Source organism: Rhamphochromis sp. 'chilingali' (assembly GCF_963969265.1).
Source record: "Rhamphochromis sp. 'chilingali' genome assembly, chromosome: 9".
NCBI classification, from domain to species: Eukaryota; Metazoa; Chordata; class Actinopteri; order Cichliformes; family Cichlidae; genus Rhamphochromis; species Rhamphochromis sp. 'chilingali'.
The window spans coordinates 40,278,853-40,304,254 of record NC_137936.1 but is presented as its reverse complement, the minus strand read 5'-3'; the positions used below and the strand labels follow the sequence as shown (position 1 = coordinate 40,304,254).

The following is a 25,402-nucleotide window of genomic DNA, read 5'->3' as shown; positions in this document are numbered from 1 at the left end:
TTAGTGGATCAGGGCTCAACTGCACATGAAGAACTGGAGCATTTTTTTAACCTTGGGACAAAAAATGAAATGTGGCTTAGGGAGCATTTCTCACACAGAGGAGACACCTCAGGGTGTATTTTATTTAACCTTTCTCTTGAAAAGCTTTAACCTGAATCAAGCAGTGTCTTGCATTATGGATATTCTGCAAATAGTTTCCCATCCAGCAAGGAGATGGGACGATAAGAACCAGCATCCTCAGCATTCCTACTTTCTTATAAAGGACAGTTATAATCTCCTCTGTAAAGGTGGGAGGAGGACTTTATCTACTAGAGCTTCAGGAAATGTTTTATGCAGGTATGGGCACAAAAACCTCACTAAAATTCACTGGCGATGCCATCTGGTCCAGCAGCCTCATTGATTTTACTTGAAGCAGTCGCCTTCTTGATTTCTTCTATTGTTAGTTCTGTTGTTCTGTTGTGAGTTTAAGTGTGCGAGTTCATCCTCCCCTAGGTTTGCAGAAGTGCTGCTATCCAAGAACTTTTTCATAGAGTCACAATCCATATTTTGTGTCGTGTATAAATTTGATAGAATTGGACATATTGATAATGTCTCTGAGGTCCGTTGAAGCCTCACCTGCATCATTGTTCTTGTTTCCCAAGTTGTCTTGTTAGTATTTTATATGGTTTGTCACCAAGCTCAAAGTATTTCTGCTTGGTTTACAAAAAAGCTTCACTGACTTTTGCTGAGAGTAGATCATTATATTCATATTTATTCATATACAAAGTGTAGCAGGCTTAGTTTCCGAGTTTGCATCAAATACAGAGATCTGCGTTTCCAAATATTCATGAAAATCCTTCTCACCCAACAATAGAGGCTGAAGCCACCATGTTTGCTGCGGTCTAGTTGCATTTTAAGGTTAATGTGGCAGGGAAGTGATCCAAGATGACAATATTGTGAGAATTTGTGTCAATGACATATGGCGTTGATTTGGCATCCAAAAGACAGTAGTCAGCTCTACTGTATGAATTATGCCTGGTTGAAAAGAAAGAGCAATCCCTACCAGTGGGGTTTGCAGTTCTCCAAACATCGGACACATTTGAATTTTCAATAACGGTGTTAAGAAATGCACTGGAGTTGTTCCTGACCTGCTTAGTTAAAGAAGGTAGGGGTCCAACACACAGTTAAATTCCCCACCAATGACAAGGTTTGTTTGGGACGTGTCTGGGACAAGTGCCGTGAAGAAAGATGGACCGTCCACATTCAGGGCGTATACATTCAGTAGAGTGAGAGGAAAACAGCTCGACCACAATCGCATCTGTTTTTATGGTACCTCTAGTTTCCTCGTCCTAATCAATCTCTCTCTCTCACACGCACGCACGCGCACACACACACACACACACACACACACACACACGCACGCACACACGCACGCGCGCGCACACACACACACACGCACGCACGCACGCACACACACACACGCACACACACATGTCGGCGAGGCGTGATCGCAGATGCCGTGCAGGTGCATCTGCCTCCCCTGCACCAGCACCGCAGACCACGCCCGCCACGCTTGTGTTAAAAAACACTGCAGTAAAAACTGATTCAACTGTTTTAGTCAACTAAAAGTGAAAAAGCAAATTTACTCTGAAATGTACTCAAAGTAAGAAAGTAAAAAGTATCTCCTTGAAGAGTCCACCCTCATTTACATGCACGGGTAAAAAGACCTTCTGCTATGTTAATATAACACAAAAGTAATATTAGTGTGGATCTGTTATTTCACACACAAACTAACCTGTTTTCATGCAACATTTGAACAACACAACGTTAGTATACTTGTGCGTTTTGCAGGACGTTTCACAATACAAAAATACAGAATTTATCAAAATCCATCACCAACAGATGCAGTATGTCATTACAAATTATGACACTGCATGTAATCTTTAATCTGCAGTTCATCTTTTCTTACACCTTTCTCCATCTCTGAGTGAAATAAGCAGCTGGACCTTTATCAGTAACACACTGTGACACAAACTGCACATAAGCAGTTTGTGTGTTTGCTGAAGCTTCGCCTCGTCCACCCCAGCTGTGAAACTCAGAAACCAGTCTTGTTATCGTCTATCGTCCACCTGGGCCTTACACAGAGTTTCTGTCTGATTTCTCAGACCTTTTATCTGATTTATTTCTGAGCTCAGATAAAATAATTATTGTGGGTGATTTTAACATCCATGTAGATGCTAAAAATGACAGCCTCAACATGGCATTTAATCTGTTATTAGACTCAATTGGCTTCTCTCAAATCCATGGTGGTGTTATGGCCGGGAGGCCGGACCAGGAGAATGAACTAAATGCAGACACAGATGGAGGCACTGGTTATACATGAGAGGTTTTTTTACAGACTGTGATATATTTAGAATATCAACCATGGACTGTGAACTGGAGCATAAACGGAGAGCTATGAGGCAGTTTTAAAGTACCAGGTATATGTAATTATTTTGCTATTAGAGACCTGAAGTGTTCGTTCCCAACCATGTGGCTCAAGTTTTAGCTCCGTTGTGGTCTCTAATGAACTATTGTAGTATTTCCCTCACTCTCTGGGCTGCTATCCTTTCCCCAGGCTGCGGTTCATCCCAATAGCAGACGAAGCTGCGCGCTATTCAATGTTCCCCACTGCCATGTCCACAGAAAAGCCACATTTCTGCAGCTCGAGTAAAGGCCTGAGGACAGAAGCGATTCACGGTTAAGGAGGTTTGAAATATATTATAAGAAAGAGTTGTCTTCCTTTCTCTCTACAGACCGAATATTAGAATGTTGTTTCCTGTTGAGTGGGACTCCAGGTCCGTCAGCTTTGACCGTAGAACTTCATGCTGCTCCAGGCAAGTAGTTAATGCCTCAATAGCCTCTGCCGACAATTCCTCCATTCACCCTAATCGTTTCCACTTCAGCTACATGGTCAGACAAGCTCAGCATGTCTCTCACAAGCGTATCGAGTTTGGAGTTGATCTTGTGACCCAGGTGGTGAATTTCTTATCTTAATCGGTCATTCTCCTTTTTCGGATCTGTTTATAATTCATTACTGGCCTCGTTATATCTGTTGACTTACTGGTTCCTCCAGTGCTCTGTTGCTCTGTACTTTGTCATTGTCACGGTCCGGTGTGTGGGAATGGAAAGAGAGGACCAAAACAAAGGATGAATGGGGCGGAGTCTGAAACAAGTGTTCAGGAGGGCAGCCACGTGGTCAGCAGCATCACTACAGCTTATCTGGGAGGCCAGCAGCAGTGCCAGCGACGATCCACTGTAGACCAGTTGAGGTTGCCGGTGGTGCAGCTTGGCGCAGACCTCTGGCTTAGACAGAGCAGGACCAGCAGGTGCAGAAACCTACGCTGGGCTGTGCATGGATCACAGCAGGCTCAGGTGGCTCTAGCTGGGGGTGCGCGTAGCTTGCAGCAAGCACTGGATGCTGCAGATGGAGCTCAGGTTGAGGACTGGGTCTTCCGTCCCTTGAAACCATTACAGGTGGAGGAACTGGCCGAACCTGAAGGTACAGGTGCAGGGACGTGTTGGGTCCTGGCCGCTCTCAACCTAGGAGCAGGGACAGGCGAAGGAGCTAGCTGGACACCAGCTATCGCCACCCGAGGAACAGGTATGGGTGCAGGAGTGGACCAGGTCTCAGCTGCCCTGGGAGCAGGCACAGGAGCAGGTGACAGCTGGATACTAGCTGCCCCAATGACAGAGCTAGACTGAAAACACACACGAGAAGTCGATGATGACGAGCCAAGGAACTGTGGGAAACTGAGGGTTTAATAGACTGGATAATGATGATGAATGGAAACAGGTGGGAACACAGCTGAACTAGATCTGACTAATGACACAGGAAGTAGAACTAAACATAACACATACAGACAGATGACTAACACAATAAAACAGGAAACATACATGGGAACTAAACAGTGACAAAGTCCAACTGAAAAGCTTTGAAGCCAGATAACACACACCAGTGAGTTAAACTGCAGGAATGTCTTAAAGACATAAAGACCTGGATGGCCGCTAACTTTCTGCTTCTTAATTCAGATCAAACTGAGGTTATTGTACTCGGCCCTGAAAAGCTTAGAAATATGGTATCTAAGCAGATTCTTACTCTGGATGGCATTACCTTGGCCTCCAGTAACGCTGTGAGGAACCTTGGAGTCATTTTTGACCAGGACATGTCCTTCAATGCACATATTGAAGGACATGAAAAGGACATATTGAAGGACAAGGAAATTTCAATGCAGATAAGTATATTAATGACGTAAAAGAAATTCACTGGACTGACATCTGCCTCGAGAATGACCCTGATAGGGCATTATCTATGTTTATTGAAAACTTTTGCTACCTGGCTGATAAACATGCCCCCTTAAAAAGATTTACTGTTAAAAAGAACTATGCACCTTGGTTAGATAACGAACTTAAGGTTGCAATGTCAGAGAGGGATATAGCAAAAGCAAAAGCACATAAGTCTATCAGTCCACAAGAGTGGGCAAGATATCGCGAGTTAAGAAATCAAGTAACTAAATTTAATAGGCGTAAAAAGAAAGAATATTATCAACTTAAGCTCAAAGAGGCCAATAAGGACAGCAAAAAGGTGTGGAAAGTTTTAAATAATATAATGGGTAGAGATCTTGCTCCGGTGATGCCTCACATCCACACGGGTGGTACGTTTATAAGTAAAGCCAAGGATATTGCCAATTATTTTGTGAATTATTACAGCAATAAAATAACAAATTTAAAATCTAATATGAGCAAAGGCGATCCCACCTTATCATGTCGTCTTATACAGGATGTTATCATGAATAATAAACTATGCCAATTTAAGTTTGAGGCAGTGAACGTGCAGATGGTAGAGCGCTTATTGACATCACTTCCTGACGATACATCCTCCGGTTCTGATAACATAGACAGTAAACTGCTCAAAGTTGCAGCCAAGTTTGTGTCCCTTCCTATATGTCACATATTTAATAAATCTCTGGCATGCAGCTTATTTCCATCGCAGTGGAAAGAATCGAAAATAATTCCGATTCCTAAAAACAAGAATGACATTTTTAATGGTGTCAACAGCAGACCTATCAGTCTGCTACCCATTTTAAGTAAAATTATGGAGAGGATTGTCTACGAACAAATTCAACATTATCTAATAGAAAATCAGTTACTCACTCAGTTTCAACATGCCTACAAACCTGGTTATTCCACCAGTTCAGCTCTCATTCACATGACAGATAACTGGTACAAATACCTAGATAAAGGGAATTTGGCCGGGGTGGTATTTCTGGATTTTAGTGCTGCATTTGATTTAATAAATCATGATCTACTGATAGATAAACTAAAATGTTATGGATTTTCACCAGCTGCTTTGTGCTGGATGGAAAGTTATCTGTCTGGAAGAAGGCAAAAGGTTTATTATAATGGTTATTTCTCGGAGGGCCGCGAAATGAACTGTGGTCTACCCCAAGGCAGCTGCCTCGGTCCACTTCTCTACTCAGTTTTTACAAATGATTTGCCGTATGTCCTGGATAAATCTCATCTTGTAATGTACGCTGATGATTCCACCATGTTTTATTCAGCCAGTAGCCACTCTGAATTGACCAGCGTGTTACAACTAGATTTGCTGAACGTGTTTGATTGGATAAGTAAAAACAACATGATTATAAATGTGACTAAATCCAAATCCATGTTAATAGGAAGTAGAGCACGTTTAATCAACAGTCCACGACTAAATCTTTCCATAGCTGGATCGGCATTAGAACAGGTCACCCAGATTAAATTACTTGGTGTTACCATAAACCACCACCTTTCATGGTCTCAGCACATCAATTCTGTTATTAAGAAAATGGGACAGGGCATAGCTATAGCTAGGAAATGCTCCTTTTATATTACTTCTTCAGTTATGAAAGATGTCATTAACGCATTAGTATTATCTCATCTAGAGTACTGCTCAATCATCTGGTCTGCAGCTAATAAGACAGATCTGAATAGACTTCAGTTAGTCCAAAATAGGGCGGCCAGATTAGTGTTAAGGTGTTCATACTATACAAGTATTGACAAAATGCATGATAAACTTTCTTGGCTTTCTGTACAAGCTAAATTATACTATGGCTTACTTGTATTTTTAAAGAAAACAATACTGTTAAACACACCACACTTTTTTTGTGCTCAGTTGCAGTATCCAGATGAAATTCATAATCATGCCACACGATTCTCAACCAACCACAATTTAGTAATTCCTCGTGTTAAAAGTAACTTTTTGAAAAACTCTGTTATATTCAGAGCATCGTTTCAGTGGAATAAGTTGCCTGAGGCAATAAGAGAATTGGCTTCAATTCATAATTTTAAAAATTACTTAAAAGCCTATTTAGGCAGTTTTTAATGTATTTGTAAAAATTGTAGAGGGTAATATCACTTGTAATGGAAATTGTGTATTTTGTTTGAGTGTTTTGTTTTGGTTTTCTGCTTTTATATAATTTTTAATATTCACATGTTTACATTTCAGTATTGTAAAACTTTACTGTAGATCTAATTGTTGTAACATTTTATTTGGAGATATTTGATGGCTTGGGCCCCAGGAATACTAGCAACCACTGTTGTGGAAGCTAATGGGGTTCCTTATAAATAAACAAATAAACAAATATTAAACAAATATGTAAGACTGCTTTCTTCCATTTGTGCAACATCTCTAAAGTTAGAAATATCCTGTCTCAGAGTGACGCTGAAAAACTAGTTCATGCATTTATTACTTCCAGGCTGGACGACTGTAATTCATTATTATCAGGAAGTCCTAAAAACTCCCTGAAAAGCCCTCAGCTGATCCAAAATGCTGCAGCAAGAGTCCTGACAGGGACTAGAAAGAGAGAGCAGATTTCTTTTTTTTTTCCCTTCCCTTCATTGGCTTCCAACCAATCACAGCAGATGGCCCCGCCCCTCCCTGAGCCTGGTTCTGCCAGAGGTTTCTTCCTGTTAAAAGGGAGTTCTTCCTTACCACCTTTGCCAAAGTACTCATAGGGAGTCATATGATTGAATAATACATACTTTCTGTATGTATTATTTTAGGGTCTACCTTACAATATAAAGCTTCTTGAGGCGACTGGTGTTGTGATTTGGCGCTGTATAAATAAAATTCAATTGAGTTGAATCGAACTGGAAAGTGATCTTGAGCAAGTCTGTTCACTTCAACAACAAAGCCAGAAACCCCAAACAGAGTTTTGATTCATTTTAAAGCCTGACGCTGAGCCTTGTTCACTCCAGCTATTGTCCACCTGGGCCTCACAGGTTCTTTACCTAATAACCTTTTAACTTGATCGTTTTTAAATTACCTCCACCAAGGTGGTTTTGTTTTTGGTGGTGTTTGCATGTCATTCTCTCTACACACAATAGCCAGAAAAGTTTAAAATAAACAGTGATAAAACTGTAGGGCTTTTTTCAAGGTTTCAGTTAAACTCCAAATACAGGACTCGGGAAGTAACTTAAAAGCAGCTTTATTGCTGAAACTCAAGTAATTACAACAGGAAAACATGTAAAATTAGGAATAACAGAAAAACGTAATGGCATGAGCAATACACCAAGGAGACACACAGCTCTCTATTTACAACTGTTCTTTGTAGGTGTGTAAACCTTCCTGTAGGCTCCCAAAAATATCATTCTGTTCATCTGGACCTGACATTTTCAGTGGGAGAAGCGTTTCATCATCATCATCATCATCATCATCATCATCATCAAGTGACTTCTTCAGTCTCAGCTGACTGCAGGTTTCCAACCTTATAAACAGGACATTTGCATGATAACTGAAACCATGGGCCGTGAGGTCAGTTTTCATGATCATTAACATGCAAATGTGCATGTTAATGATCATGAAATATGCAAACTTTGCAAATATGCAAAATCTGTAGGGATGGGTATCGTTTAGGTTTTATCTGATACTGGTGCCAAACCGGTACTTTTGAAACTGTGCCGGTGCTTAAAGAATGGAGAACACAAAATTGGTCCAAAAACCTCTCATGTTCAGCTGTTTTTTTGTAAAAAGATAACAATGTTAGCCTTTTCTGCAGCTATGGGGCATATATGGCATCACTCTTGGCTGGAAGCAGTGCTTAAACAATGGAAAAAACACCAACTTTGTCCAAAAACCTCTCATGTTCAGCTGTTTTCCACTTTTTCTTTGGTCATTTTAGCCTTTTTGGCCAGGGTGAAGGGAGTACCTGCCATCAAACAAGAAGACAGCCGCATGTAGCTATGATGGTGTTTGCTAGTTCACCTTACATGCATTAATGTAATAACGTGGTTAGCCTACTCAACGTAAATTACACACGAACAACATGAAGCTACTCACGCAGAGAAGAACGGCTGCTGCTGCATCATCATCCTCATCATTTCTGCTACACTGGCAGGGCTAGGGGCCAGGACTCTCCTCTTCGGGTTCTTGGGGGATGTTGCTAACTCCAGGTCCAATAACAGGCACCACACCCGCAGTAGATGTGCTCGGTGTGAGGTCTCGCAGCAAGCTATCAAATACGGCGCATTTCTCGGCTTTAAAAAAACGCTATGCGTCGCCAGGTGTTTCATCGGATTCGAGGTGTCACCTCCTTTGACAGTATCACAGTATCAGCTTAAAGCACTTGTTGCTGCTGAGTTTGCATCTTTTGCTGTGAAGTACAGCCAGACTTTTGACCGCTTCGCCTTGGACATTTAATCTGTAGCTCTGCTCTAAAAGAACGTACGTACCTGGCCCCGCCTACTATCCTCGGAAACGTAAAACGATTGGCTAGAATCTAAAGTGTATCACAGCTCAGGAAAATAAAGCACCGAAATAAAGCACCGAAATGAGCGCTGCTTTTCGGTCTGGTTACTAATGTTTATGTCAGAACCGGCACCGGTACCCATCCCTAAAAATCAGTTTATCAAATAAAATCAGCTGTTGATCAGCTCAGTGTGACTGACAGATGATCAGAGGTGCAGAGCAGCCAGTAAAAGAGTAGATAAGCGCTGCAGCATCTACATCACAAAAGGAGACCAGACCCTCCTCACAAACACCCCCACCTTCTCAGGACCGGGCTGAAGAGAGAGAGGGACTGGAGGGCTAGCATTGGCTTCATACTTAATTCCATTTCTCAGCCACACAGTCCAGAAACCGTGTCGAGGACTCACTGTGAGTTGACCCTTCCTGTTGATCGACTCTGTGGCCACTCCTAGGTCCCAGTCAGTCTTTCCTTTAACCTGAACCTCAAAGTAAAATCTGCCTGAAGAGAAACTCTGCTCTCCTTAAACATTAAACACTGAGAAAATCTCTCTGGGTTGTCTGGAAGATTTTTCTTCACATTACTGTGATACACTTGTTTTCCATCATCAGACAGGATGAGTTTAGGATGAGCTGTATCAGGATCCAGAGTCACATCCACCTCATGCTGCTGGACCCTCTTCAGCTCTGCAGCCTCAACCAGCTTCTTCTTCATGAGTTTCCTGAGTGTCTCCTCCAGCTGAGCCACAGCTCTCCCCACAGTCCCCTCATATGATGGTGGACGGACTCTGACCTCTGTCCAGTCCTTGGTGGGTGGAGCAGCTTTCAGGGACGAAAAGCTTTGGAGGAGGTGGAGGTGGTCTTCAGAGTGTGAGAGCTGCTCCACCTCAGAGCTTCTCTTCATCAGCTCAGAGATTTCCTGTTCCAGATCTTTGATGAGACCTTCAGCCTGTTTCTCTGTAGTTTCCTGTTTGTCTTCGATCTCCTTCATGAGCTCCTTCAGGCGTCTCTCAGACTCCTTCAGAGCCCTGAGGACCTGAACACCTTCTGCTTTCTGTCTGTCTGCAGCATCTTTACTCATCTTCACTGATCTCCATCTCCATAATCTTCAGTCATCTCTTCTGGATCATCTGCTGAATCTCAGCCTCTGTCTTCTCCAGCTCTGCCTTCTTTCCTTCATATTCTTCTCTCAGAGGAACAAACTCATGGTTCTTGTGGTCTAAAACAGAGCAGAGCACACAGACACGTGTCTGGTCGGTCTAACCCTAACCCAGGTCAGACACACCAGGCAGGACTTCGGCGCCTTCAGTCTGGGTCCAGTGCAGACGTCACAGGGTCTTCTCCTGGTTTGGCAGCTTGTTGCTCTGAGCTGCTGCTGCTGGCTTTCTGCTGAGCTTCACGTCTGAACTGAGAAACCATCTCAGAGATTAATGTGTTGACCCTTAACCGAGGTCTAGTGCAGAAAGTCTCTTTACTCATGGGACACTGACACCTCTGACTCATGTCCCAGTGCTGAGTGATGCAGTTTTTGCAGACGTTGTGTCCACATGGTGTAGAGACTGGATCAGTGAACACATCCAGACAGATGGAGCACAGAAACTGATCGCAGATAGCTGACAGCAGGCGTGTCTGCACTCTTTTTTTTTATTACATTAAAAAAAAAAAAGTTTTACATTACATTTAGATTACATTTTTAAAAAGACAGAAAAAGGTGTCAGTTTTGAACTCTTTACATGTGTTTCTCAGTAGTAGATATTACTACACTTTCTGGGTAGTGTAATAGAAAATTTCCATTATTCTCATTTGAAGTATTTAAGTGCTTATGCATATGCTTGGTTGTGACACTGTAATAGACTGTTCAGTGAACGTTTCTAAAAGTAGATGAACTTATTTCAGGCTCAGCAGTTGGAGAAGACGACTCCCTTTGCAGGTGCTGATAATGCCAAGGGCACAAAACAGCATACCCGCTGTTCTGTTAGGTTTCCTAGCGAGGCGCGTGATGTGTGGTGATCAGTTTGTAAATTCCTCCCTCTTCCTTGGAATGCATAAAGGACTGGGAGCACCACTCCTGTTTCAGAGCTCGCATGACTGAACTGTGATGTTTGATGCCTGGGAGCTTGAGGGTCCTGTGCAGTATCTTAGCTGTTCCCAGGACTGCGCTCTTCTGGACAGAGATGTTATTCCCGGGATCTGCTGGAGCCACTCGCCTAGCTTGGGAGTGACCGCACCTAGTGCTCCGATTACCACGGGGACCACCGTTACCTTCACCCTCCACATCCTCTCGAGCTCTTCTCTGAGCCCTTGGTATTTCTCCAGCTTCTTGTGTTCCTTCTTCCTGATATTGCTGTCATTCGGAACCGCTACATCGATCACTACGGCCGTCTTCTTCTGTTTGTCTACCACCACTATGTCCGGTTGGTTAGCCACCACCATTTTGTCCGTCTGTATCTGGAAGTCCCACAGGATCTTAGCTCGGTCATTCTCCACCACCCTTGGGGGCATCTCCCATTTTGACCTCGGGACTTCCAGGTTATACTCGGCACAGATGTTCCTGTACACTATGCCGGCCACTTGGTTATGGTCTATTTGGTAAAGTAAATTGAAGTAAATCTGTTGGGCATCTTTCTTCGCCTTTAGACAATAATTCTGATGCAAAAGAGCCGAACGGGACAGGCAAAAAAACAAACAAAAAACAAAAACCAAAGATAGCGGAGGGCGTTACACAGCAGCTGTTTTGTTTGACAGCCCTATTAAAGATTAACATCAGTCTGCACAGGATGATCTGATATCCTCGTGTCGGTGTTGTTCCCACATCATCATGCAAATGTTGTTCCAGGATCAACATTGCAACTGACCAATCACATTGTTGTGACGTTATTCTTTTGCACGCCAAGCCATTCGTGCATTTATGAAATTCCAATGTTGCAAGGACAATATCAGTTCTGCTTACTGTTTATTAAAGGGTCAGGGTCAGGGTCAGGGTCCGTTGATTGGCGGACAGAGGCGGTTTTTCCCGAAGTCGCAAAAGTATGACGTCACAACATTCTGATTGGTCACTTGCAATGTTGATCCTGGAACAACATTTAGTATGATGATGTGGGAACAACACCAGCACGAGGATATCAGATCGTGCGTCTGCACGCGCTCCAGAGAGCTTTTCTTCACATTCTTTAATTCTCACTCTCTTTTGCAACTTTGTACTTTTGTGTTACTCGCAGCAACGACTCCACTTCATTGTTAGTCCATTTGAAAAACTCGCTGCTTTTCCTGCGACGTTTCAAAGAGCAGGAAAGTAAATAAGCGGCAGACAGAAATGAGGCAGGCGCATGCGCAGCACTGGAACGTCAGCGTTTGCAGCTGTTTCAGTGTGGACGCACAACTCTGTGAAAATGACTGAAAACGCTTGTGTGGACGCGGAGCCGTGGACGTAGCTATGGCTAAGCTCTCCTGCCTGTGCTCTGGGTTTCTGCACTTGGGTTCGGTTCTGGTACTGAATACTAGAACTAGCACTGTTAACAGAAGAGTTATTAAGGGCAAACCTTTCCTGGGTGTCTTAGCTAGTGATCAGCTCCAGATAAACACCATGGAGGAACCATACGAGAACATGTCATATTACTTTATGCTGTATGTCTAAAATGTGAGGATATTATCCAGTAATATTACAATCATGTAAAATATAATTGTAGTATTGGCGTTACAACAGACGGACGACGTGTCCAGGATGTGCCCTGGCTCTCACCCAGCATCTTCTGGGACCCTGAATCTAAACAGCATTGAAGAAAACTGATGATGAAGATTGCACCACCCTTTATTTAACTCAAACTTAACTTCCTGTTTTTAAGTTCATGATAAAAATCAAAAGTCTGAGAAACACTGATCCTTAAAGAAGAACAGCTCTGCTAACAAAACTCTGGCCATTAAGCGACAAATACATCACAAATCTTCGTACTGCATCACAATAAAGGCCTCGAGTTCTATTGTTGTTATTGTGAAAGACTGGATAATCATCAGTGTTCAAATTCTGAGCACTAAATCACTGTGACTTTTACCTTCCACAATAATGATTCAACACAATAAAACACAGCTCAGCTTTTATTTTGAAGCTGGGTTTTGGAGAGCTGGATGTAAATGTGTCTCCAAAGCTCTCAGCTTAGCTTCTGTAGTTTAAATGTGGCTGTAAATAAAATGCAAACATCAGCCATGACGGAAACGCCACTGTGAGCTATACGATGGTTCTCTGTGTGAAAGGACTGACAGTCTCTGATTCACGGGTCTGTCTTTGAGTCTGTTGCTGCTCCGTAACGCTCTCTGTGACAAAGCTTCCTCTCTTTGTGCTCTTCCATGTCTTTATATATGTTGGTGCCACAGTGGAGAATGTTCTTCTAACATGCACGATGTTTGCAGCGTTTTCATTTACAGCTGTAAAGTAACACAACACTCACTGCAGCCTGAACGTCACATGACCACTGGGCAAGTAAGCAGAGTAGGGAGGAAGGGCGTGCATGAGAGGTGTCTGCACAGACATGTCTACTTTCTGATGAACGGGGCCATGCACTACACCAGCAGGAGACAAACCGGTCATGCTGGTATCGATCCAGTACCAGTGGATTCAATATTTGGATTGATCAGGTCACTCCTGATCAGTGCCGCAGTGAGACAGTTTCAAACAGCAGATGTTTCTACAGCGGATCTGTGGCTAAATGAGCCCATTTGTATTGAACCAATGTGACTGTGACGAGTCAGCATGAAGTCATCTGAGTCATCAGAAACAGGAAGTGTGATGCACTCAGCACTGCTGCTGAGAGAAACCTGATGGACTCTGGTGAATCCTCTCTTAGACCCTAACAGGACTCGACTGCAGCTCTGCTGCTGCGCTCTCACTTTCACTTTCTTTAGTAACATGACCTCTGACTTCACATTTTTCAGGCGTTGCTCCGCCTCTACCTGCAGCTGTTTGTCTGGTTTTGCTGCCTCTTCCTTTGCAGCAATCAGCTGGTTTATACACACAGTAATGACGGCCTCAGGTGAGAAACTCACCTGGATTTCCAGCAGACTGAAAGTTTCTGGTGGCCACTGATGGAGGTCACAGGTCTGAGCTGAAATGATGCTTTAAATCAGCGGTCCCCAACCCCCGGGCCTCGGACCAGTACCGGTCCGTGAGTCGTTTGGTACCGGGCCGCGAGAGTTGAGGCTCAGGTGTGAAATGTCTGGTTTTCAGGGTTTTTATCGGTTTTCAGCGTTATTATGTTATCGTTTTTATCGTTAACTCGGTTTTCCTGGGTCTTTTCACGTGTGTTATGAATACATTTTGCTTTTTTTCTGTACCAGTACTAGTTTTATTTTGTTGTATTTATCCGCGACACCTTAAAGGCCGGTCTGTGAAAATATTGTCGGGCATAAACCGGTCCGTGGCGCAAAAAGGTTGGAGACCGCTGCTTTAAATAAAATATGTTAGAAATGAATTCTTTAAAGCTCTGAGTTTTTGTACTTCCAGCCTGTTCGACCTCTTTAGTTTGCTGTAAACCACAGACTTCACTACGTTTGTGGGAAACCATCACAGCACTGAATGGTTGCCAACTGTTTGACCATCAAATAAGGCTACCTCTGGCATGCCGAAGCACAACGCACAGCCAGCTGGACATAGTTTAAACATGTGCTGTATGTTCATTTCTTTTAACAAAAATGCAGTAAAATTTTGGTATTAATTTCAATCAATACCTCATCTAAAACAAAGACCAGGACAAAATCACAGTAAAATTAGATTTTGGGGCCATCTGTTGGTCAGAAAGTGGCATTGCAACATACGGGACATTTTGCTCGGTATGATGGATGTCGCGGCTCGAACAGGACAGAAACGTAACGTAAAATAATGAAATTGACCTCCTACATGTGTAAAAATATGTACTTAATATGATCAGTAATGTTATTGTTCGATTAATCGGGCTTACAATAGTAGAAAACTACTGTTACTTGGGTTAATTATGTAATTGTATATAACGGTTCTTGTACATTTAAGCCATAATATATTTAATAAAATTGATATAAAACACGTCCAAGTGTGTAACTGATTACTTGGTTTATAATAAACTCCCATCTGCTGTTCATCTTTGACTACATTAAATGTAATGTTGATTTATGTCTTTCAAAACATCCATAAAATGTTGTTGTAATTATTCTGTTAATTGCAGATCTTGTCAAGTACAAAGAGACTGATAAGAAACGAGTCCACAAACAAATCACGTGTTCTTGGATGCAAACACTGAGAAGTCCACGTACTTTGTAAAGTGCTGTAAAAGAGGAGCACAACATTTTTATTTGGCATATTTGTCCTTGAAAACATTTTTAGACATTAAAAAAATCTAATGTTGCTATAAGACCACCTCAAGATTTCATGTCAGTTTTTACTTGAAATGATAAATAAATATTTGGCCTCACTGTAAATCTCACTGTGCAGCTGTCCTTCTCACTTGCAGACCCCTTCGTGTGATCGTGTGCGTGGCTTTGTCACGTCGGTGCTACTGGTTGCTGCGCAGCGCCATCTACCATCCCATCATGATCTCTGTCCTGGAAGTGCTCGTATAATAGCAGAAGTCTCCGATGCAGCATTGCAGTATTTCTGGCTGCAAGCAGCCTCCTATCAGGTAATTCTCACCGTCAGCAAAGCCAATCCAGTGCCATGCAGTTACAAGAGCTTGTTTCAGATTTACATCTACAAGCCTTTACCTTCCCTCTGTGAGCGCAACAGCAACAGACCTTAAAAACTGATCTGCATGCGTAGCTTTACATCAGCTTTTAGGCGTTCCCATCACTGATGGAAACCTGACGTCTAACCTGCCACTTTTCATATCCTCCCTGATGAACTTGATGTGTTGCAGGTATATAGATGTGTGTGCATACTGTTGAAGTGAGACTGAGCAAACACAAGGAGCATAACAGACCAAATGTTTCCATTATTTATTGTTGAAAAGTAACCATCAGACTTTCTAAGGCAGGCACGTTCTGAAAACACAGCTCTGAGTCAAAGAAACGGACGCGAGTCGAGTCCAGACCGGCAGGGACGGACATCTGTGCTGCAGCCCGATGACGAGTCAGTGTGGGCTCTGCTGCAGGTGACGCTCACTGGCTGTGTCCCATTTAGGGTCTGCACGCTAGAAGTACGCGCACTACGTACGGTGCGCACTACAAGTACGAGAAGTGTGGAAGCGAGAGGCTTGTGAAATGGGACGGTATACGCTTCGTCGCGCTGTTCAGGTTGCCTAGCAACCATGATACTAACCGCGAGACACCTTACACACAGCTTTGCGTACTTCAAGCGTGCAGTCTCTTAATTGGGACACAGCCACTGTCTGCGCTCTCAAACAGGAAGTTATTTCTACGTCACACAGGAAATGAGGTCACACAGAAATGGAAAAAACTCTAAAACAGGAAACGGACGCAGATCTCTGAGACTTCGACTAGAGTTTTAAATCACGAACTCTAAACCAATGATAACTCTTAACAGGACAGATACCGACTGATTAATGAACCGATCATCTCAGCTGAGGCCTGAGCCGCACACCTGAACCTGCCGTGCTCACAGGACCTCACTGATGACTCTACCATGATTGATTAGAAAAGCAGCCGTGTTAGGATGGAAGACACGTTCAGTGCAGCGAGACGAGGAGGTGATCGGGCCGCGCGTGGTCTCAGCGGACGGACGGACTCCTCCTCAGCCCATGTAGGGGTACTTCCACTCTGTGAGGGGGACGTGCGTCCGCTTCACGGTCTGCGGAGACGTCCACCTGAGGACGTAGTGAGGACCTCCAGGTTTGTCGTTTGTACCTGCCACACAAAGCAAACAGCACTAAACTTATGGTCACACGTCGTCTGGTCCTCGCTTACGTTTTGCTCGGAGTCGTTGTTTGGCGTTCCCGACAGGTAAAGTGCCCTCTGGTGGACAAACTACGTAACACGTGTAACAGGCGTTGACAAATATTTCAGACATATCTGCGATATTCTGATCAGACATAAGAAACCGTCGGCAAAACAGGAAGTACTCGAGTAAATGTACTCTGTTACGCTCCAGCTGAGGTCAGAGCAGCGGCGACGCTAACCTGAAGCTCTGGCGCCCCCGAACGGCTGCTGAGCCACGATGGAGCCGGTGGATTTGTCGTTGATGTAGTAGTTTCCCGCGGCGTTCCTCAGCACGCTGGAGGCTTCGTCGATCACCTTCCTGTGACGGAAACAACCAGAACACACAGAGTTCAAACTTCCTCTGAATCCATTGCTGTTAGAGCTCCGCCTCTTTCTCACTGTAACCCACTGACAGTCAAACAGGAAGTGGCTGAGGGCGAGCCTTACTCGTCCTTGGCGAACACGGCTCCGGTCAGCGCGTACGGCGACGTGGCGTCGATCAGCCGCAGAACCTCTCTGTAGTCCTTCTCAGGATAAACGTAAACGGCGAGGACGGGCCCGAAGATCTCCTGCAGAACACGCGTGTTCATTTAAACACGCAGAAACACGGGATCAGGAAGGCGGACACACGCAGATGCCGTGAACATGACAACATGCCATCGCGAGGAAAGCAGCTGAGGTAATAATGATGCGTGACACTGGCGGTGGGGTTTTAAAAACAACATGGACGCTCACGCAGCATCACTTCATACTTGTGCTCGCTGTCAAACATTGTGTCGCTAACAGACCTGAGACAAGCTCGTCGACACGCCTGTGCGCGCTCGCCAAGCTACATACATGAAACTGTAAACAAGGACTCATGAAGGATGCACACAGGAAGCAGGGAGACGGTTACTGCGGCCCGTACCTCGTTCATGATGGCGTCCTGCGGGTCTCTGGTCTCGATGATGGTCGGCTCCACGAAGTAGCCCTTCTTGTCGTCGCAGTTTCCTCCGGCGATGACTTTCAGGTTTGGGGAAGACTTGGCGCGTTCGAGCCACTTCTTTATCCGCCCAAACGACTGCAGGAGGTGACGAGCAAACGGGGCTCATGACGTACACCCACCGACATACTAACACTGAGACTTTTGTTGTTTCCGAGCAACGGGATGTTTACCTTGTCGTCGATCACGGCTGATAAGAAGGTGCTGAAGTCCTCGACAGGCTGACAAAACAGAGGAAATCAGTGAGACTCAAACATCACGCACTTCTTGCACTTAAAACCTGCTCAGAGCGAAACTTTAGGACCGCCCCCACGTCCTGTTTGTGGCCCACGGCTGACTGAGTCACCTGCTGCAAATCATTAACGCTCAAATAATGCAGGACGTGAGAGTGAACATGACTGCATGCTTCTGCACGTCAGGCTGAATCACCTGGATGTTCTGTCGGAGGTTTCTTCCTGTTCAAAGGGAGTTTTTCCTTCCCACTGTTGCCAAAGTGCTGCTCATAGGGGGTCACATGATTGTTGGCTTTTTCTCTCTGTGTTATTGTAGGGTCGACCTTACAGTATAAAGCTCCCTGTTGTAATTTGGCACAACTGAAAACTGAATTAATGAACATCTAACCTGAATAAATCCTGATCACTTATGAACAGCTCAGACTTTTCAAACCGCTTCTGTGTGCACGTCTGAAACGACGCTAACATCTGCAACTCGCCCACAAAACCTCAAACACGCACGGACGAATCGGCTGATACGCACAGGACACGCCACATCCACACGCGGTCAAAAGACACAGATTAATGCTGCCCGCTTCGCACAGATGTAAGCTGCGTTCAAGTCCTGGTGTAAAGCTGGGACAGCGGGCGTTTCTTTTTCCAAACACACAGAACAGCTGGTCTCCCCACCACCACAGGAGCCTGCTGGGAGAAGTCAGGGAGCAGCATGTTTGTCACTGTGTGTCAGCCAACTCATCCCTCTGCATTTGAATAGAGAAATAATCCAGGTGATGTTAGCTTAACCACTAATCCTGAAGGCTGCTGTGTCATTTAAGAATTTAATGGGTAAATCTCTTTGTGGCAGAGCTGCTCTGTGTATTTACAACGCCTGCTTTACTTAAAAACAAACAACAGAGGAGTAGAGGAGGATAGAGGATGCCCATTTGTCCCAGTTTTACACTGGGACTTGAACTCAGCTTACATTAGTGGGTCTGTGTGAAGCCGGCACCACGACACTTGTCTCAACATGCGGGCGATTCGTCCACACGTGTCTAAGGTTTGTCAGCGAGCGATGTTAGATCCGAGTCGTCCTTCACAAAGAGGTTTTCAATGACCCGTTCTGATTCTCGGCTGACGTTATTAAAAAAGCCCAAACAGATAAAAACCAAACTGAACGTGTTACATGAAATCTGAAGCGAGCAAAGCCGCTCCTGACCACGCAGCAGCTCTCTGTACTCACGTCGCCCACTCGGATGTCCTTGTGGATGGCGAGCAGCTGCTCTTTGATCTGCGGCCACAGGCTGTCCGGTACGTACATCCTCGAGCAGGCCGAGCACTTCTGACCTCCGTACTCGAACGCCGAGCGAATGGTTCCCGTCACAACGCTCTGGACCTCCGCTGACGTGTGGACGAAGTGGAAATTCTTCCCCCCGCACTCTGAAAGCACAAAGAAGTGATGGACACGAGCTGCTTTTAAAGACAGTAGTGAGAGCAGACAGCGAGGAGCGCTCCTGACCTCCTGCCAGTCGAGGGAAAGTCCTGTAGATGTCCAGGTTCTGCGCGACCTGCTTCCAAAGACGCTTAAACGTCCTACGAACACAGAACCGTTTGTAAGAGACGTACAGGCGGAGGACGAAAGACGTTTCACTCATCAACTCTGACAAAGCTGAAAGAACCGGACACGCTGACAAATCAAGCTGAAACTGCAGTTCCACGGACATCCAGCAGAGGCGCCGGCAGCGAGTCAGCATGTTAACATTTATAACAACTGTTATAACGGCTGAATGAAAGAAGGACGAGCGTCACAGTTTTATATGCTGCTCAGTCCTTTAACAGGAGTCAGAGACAAGCTGACACCTGTGGGAGGGGACAATGTTTTTACATCTCACCTGTTTAAACTGCTTGTTATTATTAGGGGCGTGGCCTTTTTGGTTGACACAGCTTCACCTGAACTGAACCTGTGGACTGTGTTTGTGCTGCTGGAGTCTTCTGGAGTATTTTAATGATCTGATCAATAACTGCTGTGAGGTCACTGTACTAACAGAGCGTCCAAGAAGGCGGAGCTCCAGTTTTGGTGCACAGCGAGATTCAGAGATTGAATGTTTAGACTCTGCAGGACATTCTTGTGTGGAAACAGTCGTAAACATCCTTACGGCATGCTGCCGGTGAAGTTGATGCCTGCCAGGTGCTCCGAGGCGGTGACGGCGTCTCCGAACACGGGGCCGTCAGCGGGCAAGAACTGGATGATGTTTGGCGGCATGCCGCACTCCCTGAGGATTTTATACACAGAGTAGCTGGCAGACATGGCGGTGTCACTCGGCTTCCAGAGGACGACGTTACCCTGGAAGACATGAAAACAGTCCACAGATCAGGGAGAGATCCTCCATCAGCCACAGCTGAAACAGGACAACTTTATTAAAAAGCGAATTAATAAATACAGCTGCTTCTATTAAGAGCAGTGTCATGCTGGTCTATTATAAACAAATCAATCACGCAGCATGGATGCACTTCTCCCCAGAAGGAGCGTGGCAGTCAGGTCCGTGAGCGGCGGCACTACGGGGAAATCGTCCGGCATCTTGGAGCTTTGGGAACCTTAAACCTGAATCTGACCTGTGGGAGGTGTCGGGCGCATCACCTGCAGCCTCGCACTGCACTGTCTGTTCATTAAAGTCAGAAGAGAACGTGGAGCCACCAGTGGGCTGCACACAGTGTGAGTTAAATTCACAGTCGGACTCGAACATCAGACACTGAATCTCAGCTGGTTGGTGAAGTTGCAGAGCTGCAGAAACAGCTGACGTCGCGGGACGCTCGGCCGCGTCGCTCATAACGACCCCTCGCGCCGAGTCACGCCGAGTGGAGCCAAGTGCGCGGCGGTGAAAGAGGCTTTTGTGAGTCAGCTGACACGACCACACTCACCATCAGAGCCGGGGTGCCCGCCAGGTTTCCACCAATGGCAGTGAAGTTAAACGGAGCCACAGCAGCTACAAACCCCTGAAAGAAACAAAGACATGAGAGCGGTCAGCTGCAGCCGAAGCACCGCCTCACAGGTCCACCTGGTTACGTGTGACACGGGAGGCGTTCCACATGTCACGTGCCCCAGAGCGCCGTTTCCTTCCACTCACGGGTTCACAGAAAAAAAAAAAGCACACGCAACAAGAAAACCATCATAATCATCGCCGTGACCAGCGCTTCACAGCAGGTCCAGCGCTGGACTACACAAAATCATCGCGCTTCCACTTATGGCGACAGCAGGAAGTGATGTCATGTTGTGCAGAGTAAAATGTGTTTCTGTTGTTGCTACAGCTAACTCTCAGCCTCCTTCATACACACGGCGCTTCTTCTCGAGTCATACTGAACACGTGGCTCGCTTTAACGAGCAGGTTGTTCCAAACCAACGCCACCACAGCGTGAGCATGTGACTCCGAGTTCACGGTCAAACAGAAACAGCTGACGGTCGAGCTGTGAATTCATCAATCGTCTGCTGACGTCAGCGTTGGGACATCCCGCGTCGGGTGGCCGGGTCTCCTACGCGAGGAAGTCACGATGTAACCTGATTTTTACCTCCAGGCCTCGGTACAGCAGCGTGTTGGTGCTTCCCTCTGCGTCCAGCGGCTGCTGCCGCTGCAGCTCGATGGCGTGTTTGGCATTAAACCTGAAGAAGTCGATGAGCTCCGCGGCGGCGTCGATCTCCGCCTGCACCACCGTCTTCCCCTGAACGCCCACAAACGAGACAACAAGGGAAACAACTGTAAGGACACGCCCCTCGTTAATCCGTCACCGCCCCCCGGCTCGCACCTACCGTACCTGTCCGATCATGGTCTTGGCCAGGATCTCGGCTCTCCTGGGTCCGCTGATGACGTCAGCGGCTTTGAAGAGGATCTGAGCTCGGTCCTCGATGGGCTTCAGGTCCCACTCCTTCCTCGCCGCCACAGACGCCGCGATGGCTTTGTTGATGAGCTCCTGCACGGGACACAGAGGACATGACCAAAACATACTGACAACCAGGGTTTCTGCCCCGAGAGCACGGACGCTTCACGATTAGAGGGCAGGAGTCCCGTCACGCTGCACCTCCGTCACTCAGACCTGCGATGAGCTCACCTTGTCAGCGTAGCAGAACTTCGCCACCTTGTGTGAGTGATTGAAGGGCTGCAAGAGGAAAGGAGAGAGAGCGGTGACCCCTCAGCGTGCGCTAAAGGTAAACGTGACCAGACTGAGCGACCAGCGTTTCCTCACAGAGAGCTGGTATCTGATGTCTTTGGTCCACACGTGCTCGTCTCCCACCACACACGGGATCTCCTCCGTCCTCCCCTTCAGGCTCGCCAAGGCCTGCAGACACACAGCAGGGAGTAAGGAGTGAGAGGGGTGAGGGAGGGGCGAAGGAGTGAGAAGAAGGAGAGGGGGAGGAGGAGCAGAGTGAGCTCAGACCTTCAGCAGCTCCACCCTCTCATGGCTGCCCTCTTTGAAGCTCAGGATCGGCTCATTCTTCACCTCCACAGCTGCACAGGGGAACGTCTTAAACCTGCAAACACACACACACACACACACACACACACACACACACACACACACACACACACACACACACACACACACACACACACACACACACACATCAGGGTACATAAAACCAGCCTGGAGCAGCTGGATTTGAGCTGATCAAACTGGTCCCACTGGGAGGATGCTGGACTCCTGAACTGTGCAGCTAATCAGTAACCAAAGACACACACACACACACACACACCTCGTACCTATGGTACGACAACTTTTCTCCGTGCCCCTGGTACACTGCGCAGAAAAACCTTGCCACACACACACACACACTCACACACTCACGCACACACACACGCACGCACACACACACTCTCTCTCCTCTCTGCAGCTTTTCTGCTGTCACAGGGATGAGCTGACTGAAGGGAAGCCGTCTGTCAGGACCTCCATGTCTTCACGTCACAGCTTCTTCTTCTTCTCTGCGACCCCCTAATGTGTCGCGCCCCCCCCCACATGTCAATCACACGCATCCTTCCTCCTATTGGTGGTTGCATCAGTTGCCGCGGTTTCCCGAGCGTCTCAGAGCACTGACATTACAGACTTACATGTTTCTCTGCTGGGTCTGTTGTTTATCTGTGCAGGTGTGCGTGAGAGGAAGATGAACCGAGGCCGTTGTAGAGCCGCGCTGTTTGCTGATGTTTCTCACGACCTGGTTATTCCAGCTGGATCCAGCTGAGCCGGATCGCTGCAGCGCCTCCTTCATCTATGATTAACCCGTCTGAACTCTGAGCAGAAGGTCGGCCAGCTGCTGTTTGCATTGGAGGAGGAGGCGGCGACACGCCGGCTGGCGGCATGTCGGGCATTCACACACACCCATGTGGCTCTGCGGCCCAAACGATGACAGCAAAATGAATCTGAGCCCGTTCAGTGAAAATCATGCGAAACGCAGTGGATGACCTTAACGAGCAGGTAATCCCGTGTAGCAGTACCTTAACGTTAACAAGCAGCTCTTCTGATTTTGATTAACACACGTGGCGTTCGTGTGGTACGTATGTCAGGTTGAACTTCAGAACTGACCTTAATGTAAAGACTCAGGATTGCCACATACAGAGGTTACCCAGGCGAGGCTACAGATTCACCTGGAGCTCAAATATCATCATTTCACTCAGACAGGACAACAAAACCATCCATAATTCAGAATCCTCATCGCTCCTATTTTGAAAGCTCTGTTGCTACTTAATTGCACTGTAAACCCAGAGTCATCGACACCCCTGAAACTCCCCGTTTTAACGGCCCACATAAGGCCGGTGTGATCTGAAGAGAGCCCGCGGTGCCACGTGTGCTTTTAATGTAAATGACTGACTGTACAGGTGAACGTGTCATTACACGTGCACTGCAGGCCACGCCATAAAACCAGGCGGTGAAGGCAGCATGACATCGATACTCCAACGCTTCCAAGGTGCATTTTCCTTGAACCACTGCTTCAGTGTGGAAAATCACATGTGACCAATGAGGTCCCCTGAATAAATCACATGATTGGTTGAAACCGTCGATAACGCTTTGTATCGCCTCAGTGCCGTGTGAATGTGCGTTTTTGAAAGCTGGAGACATTTTCAACAAGAAAAGAAACAAAAACAGTGGAAAATGATTGTTTGTCATTAAAATCTCGATCCCATGGAAACAACCACACCATCCCTCACATCCTCCGTTTCCCCGGCACGCCTTCTTCAAACTACTACATAACAGCAGTTTACAGAATCCACAGACCATCCATCTTTGCAAAATTGTGTTTCATCGTCCACGCAGACCTTCATTACACTCAGCACCATTAGTTCAACATTGTTACGCTGTCTCCTTTTTCACCACTAGATGTCACTGAAACGACGCTTTGCATGAATGAACCGATTTTCAGTACAGTTGGTGAAATGGTTCATTGCTGGTTCATTGCTTTATTTGCGCAGCACTACACGGCTGAAGGGTTTCTTCCTGTTCCCACTGCCACCAAGTGCTTGCTCATGTTATTCACCTCACGTTATAAAGCTCCTTGAGATGACTGTTGCTGTGATTACTGTACAAATAAAACTGAATTGAATTTAGGTATTTTTCCACGCCCTCCGGCCTGGACTGGTCCCTTTGGTTGTGGCTCCTGGAACCAGCTGTTTGACACCAAGTTTACACACTGACTTCTTTATCAAATGTTTGTAAGATATCTTGTTTGTTTTCATCTGAGCCTCTCGGGTAAACACACCTTTCAGGTAAATGGCGTAATAAAATGTATTCTTAAAGATCTTCCGGGATTAATGGAGTGGTACCCAGATGGCACCACCGGAGGTGCGAAAGGTAACTGTTGCCCTATCATATATGTATGTGCTCTTAATCTGAAAGGTATAAATACGGAAGTGTGTGAGGAAGGCGTGTGCCTCTGAAGTAAAACTCTAACAACGTGTATGTGGTTTATTCCTCCATGAGATGTGCGAGTTACCACGGTATTTCTGCCCTAGAGAATGGAACATCCAACAGTAACAATGTCTAGCAGGTGTCTTCTTACATGTGCTCCCTTCCATTTCCCTGAATGTGTTGGATTATGAAAGTAGTATTAAACGTACAGTACTTGAGTAAAAGTACTTGGTTCAAGTTTGTGTGCAGTCAGTTCAGGCAGCAGCTGCCGGTCAGGTGTCATTACATAACCTGTAAACCTGTCACAAGCGACCCACTGGACCGTTACCGCCCCACACGACCAGCCTGGACCTCCACGCATGATCCGTCCCGTTACAGCATCGGTTATCGATCAGGTTATCGGAGTCGGAGGCCCTGAGGAGGCTAATTAGCTAAATGACATGCTGCAGAACTCAAGGAGTCTCGTGCGGGAGACATGCGCAGACCTACCCCCTCCAGGACCGACACACGGCCGCCCTCACGTGGAGCATCTTCCCGCCACAGGCCGCTGATTCACGCTGAAGGAAAAAGCCTATAGACCCGCTAGCAGAGCCGATCTGGCCGGAGAATGGATCAATAAACGATCGGAATCAACTTTCAGGTAACACCGACCCCCCCTCGTCGACTACACACACATCCCAACTCACT

The 25,402-nt window shown here is 46.1% G+C and overlaps 1 protein-coding gene and 1 pseudogene across 2 annotated transcripts; both read right to left on the bottom strand.

Moving 5' to 3' along the window:
- Window positions 1-8,570: 8,570 nt before the first annotated feature.
- Window positions 8,571-13,268, bottom strand: LOC308402789 (E3 ubiquitin-protein ligase TRIM21-like; annotated as a pseudogene). The gene is made up of 2 exons: window positions 13,186-13,268; window positions 8,571-10,379 (listed from the first exon to the last, which is right to left on the bottom strand). The product of its transcript is annotated as an E3 ubiquitin-protein ligase TRIM21-like (transcript).
- A 2,414-nt stretch (window positions 13,269-15,682) lies between these two features.
- Window positions 15,683-25,391, bottom strand: aldh4a1 (aldehyde dehydrogenase 4 family, member A1). The gene is made up of 15 exons (XM_080892502.1): window positions 25,205-25,391; window positions 22,256-22,349; window positions 22,064-22,156; window positions 21,929-21,976; window positions 21,635-21,790; window positions 21,392-21,541; window positions 20,747-20,821; window positions 19,984-20,171; window positions 19,347-19,420; window positions 19,071-19,267; window positions 17,792-17,839; window positions 17,544-17,696; window positions 17,084-17,205; window positions 16,837-16,955; window positions 15,683-16,564 (listed from the first exon to the last, which is right to left on the bottom strand). Exons 1-15 carry the CDS (start codon window positions 25,243-25,245, stop codon window positions 16,452-16,454), a joined length of 1,671 nt encoding a protein of 556 aa, XP_080748628.1. The 5' UTR covers window positions 25,246-25,391; the 3' UTR covers window positions 15,683-16,451.
- Window positions 25,392-25,402: the final 11 nt, after the last annotated feature.

Coding starts and splice junctions, on each gene's coding strand:
- aldh4a1 (XM_080892502.1), bottom strand. CDS start 25,245: ATGCTCCACGTGAGGGCGGCCGTGTGTCGGTCCTGGAGGGG. Junction 22,350..25,204: donor GTGTGTCGGTCCTGGAGGGG/GTAGGTCTGCGC, acceptor GTGTGTTTGCAG/GTTTAAGACGTTCCCCTGTG. Junction 17,697..17,791: donor CAGCCGTGATCGACGACAAG/GTAAACATCCCG, acceptor CACCTCCTGCAG/TCGTTTGGGCGGATAAAGAA.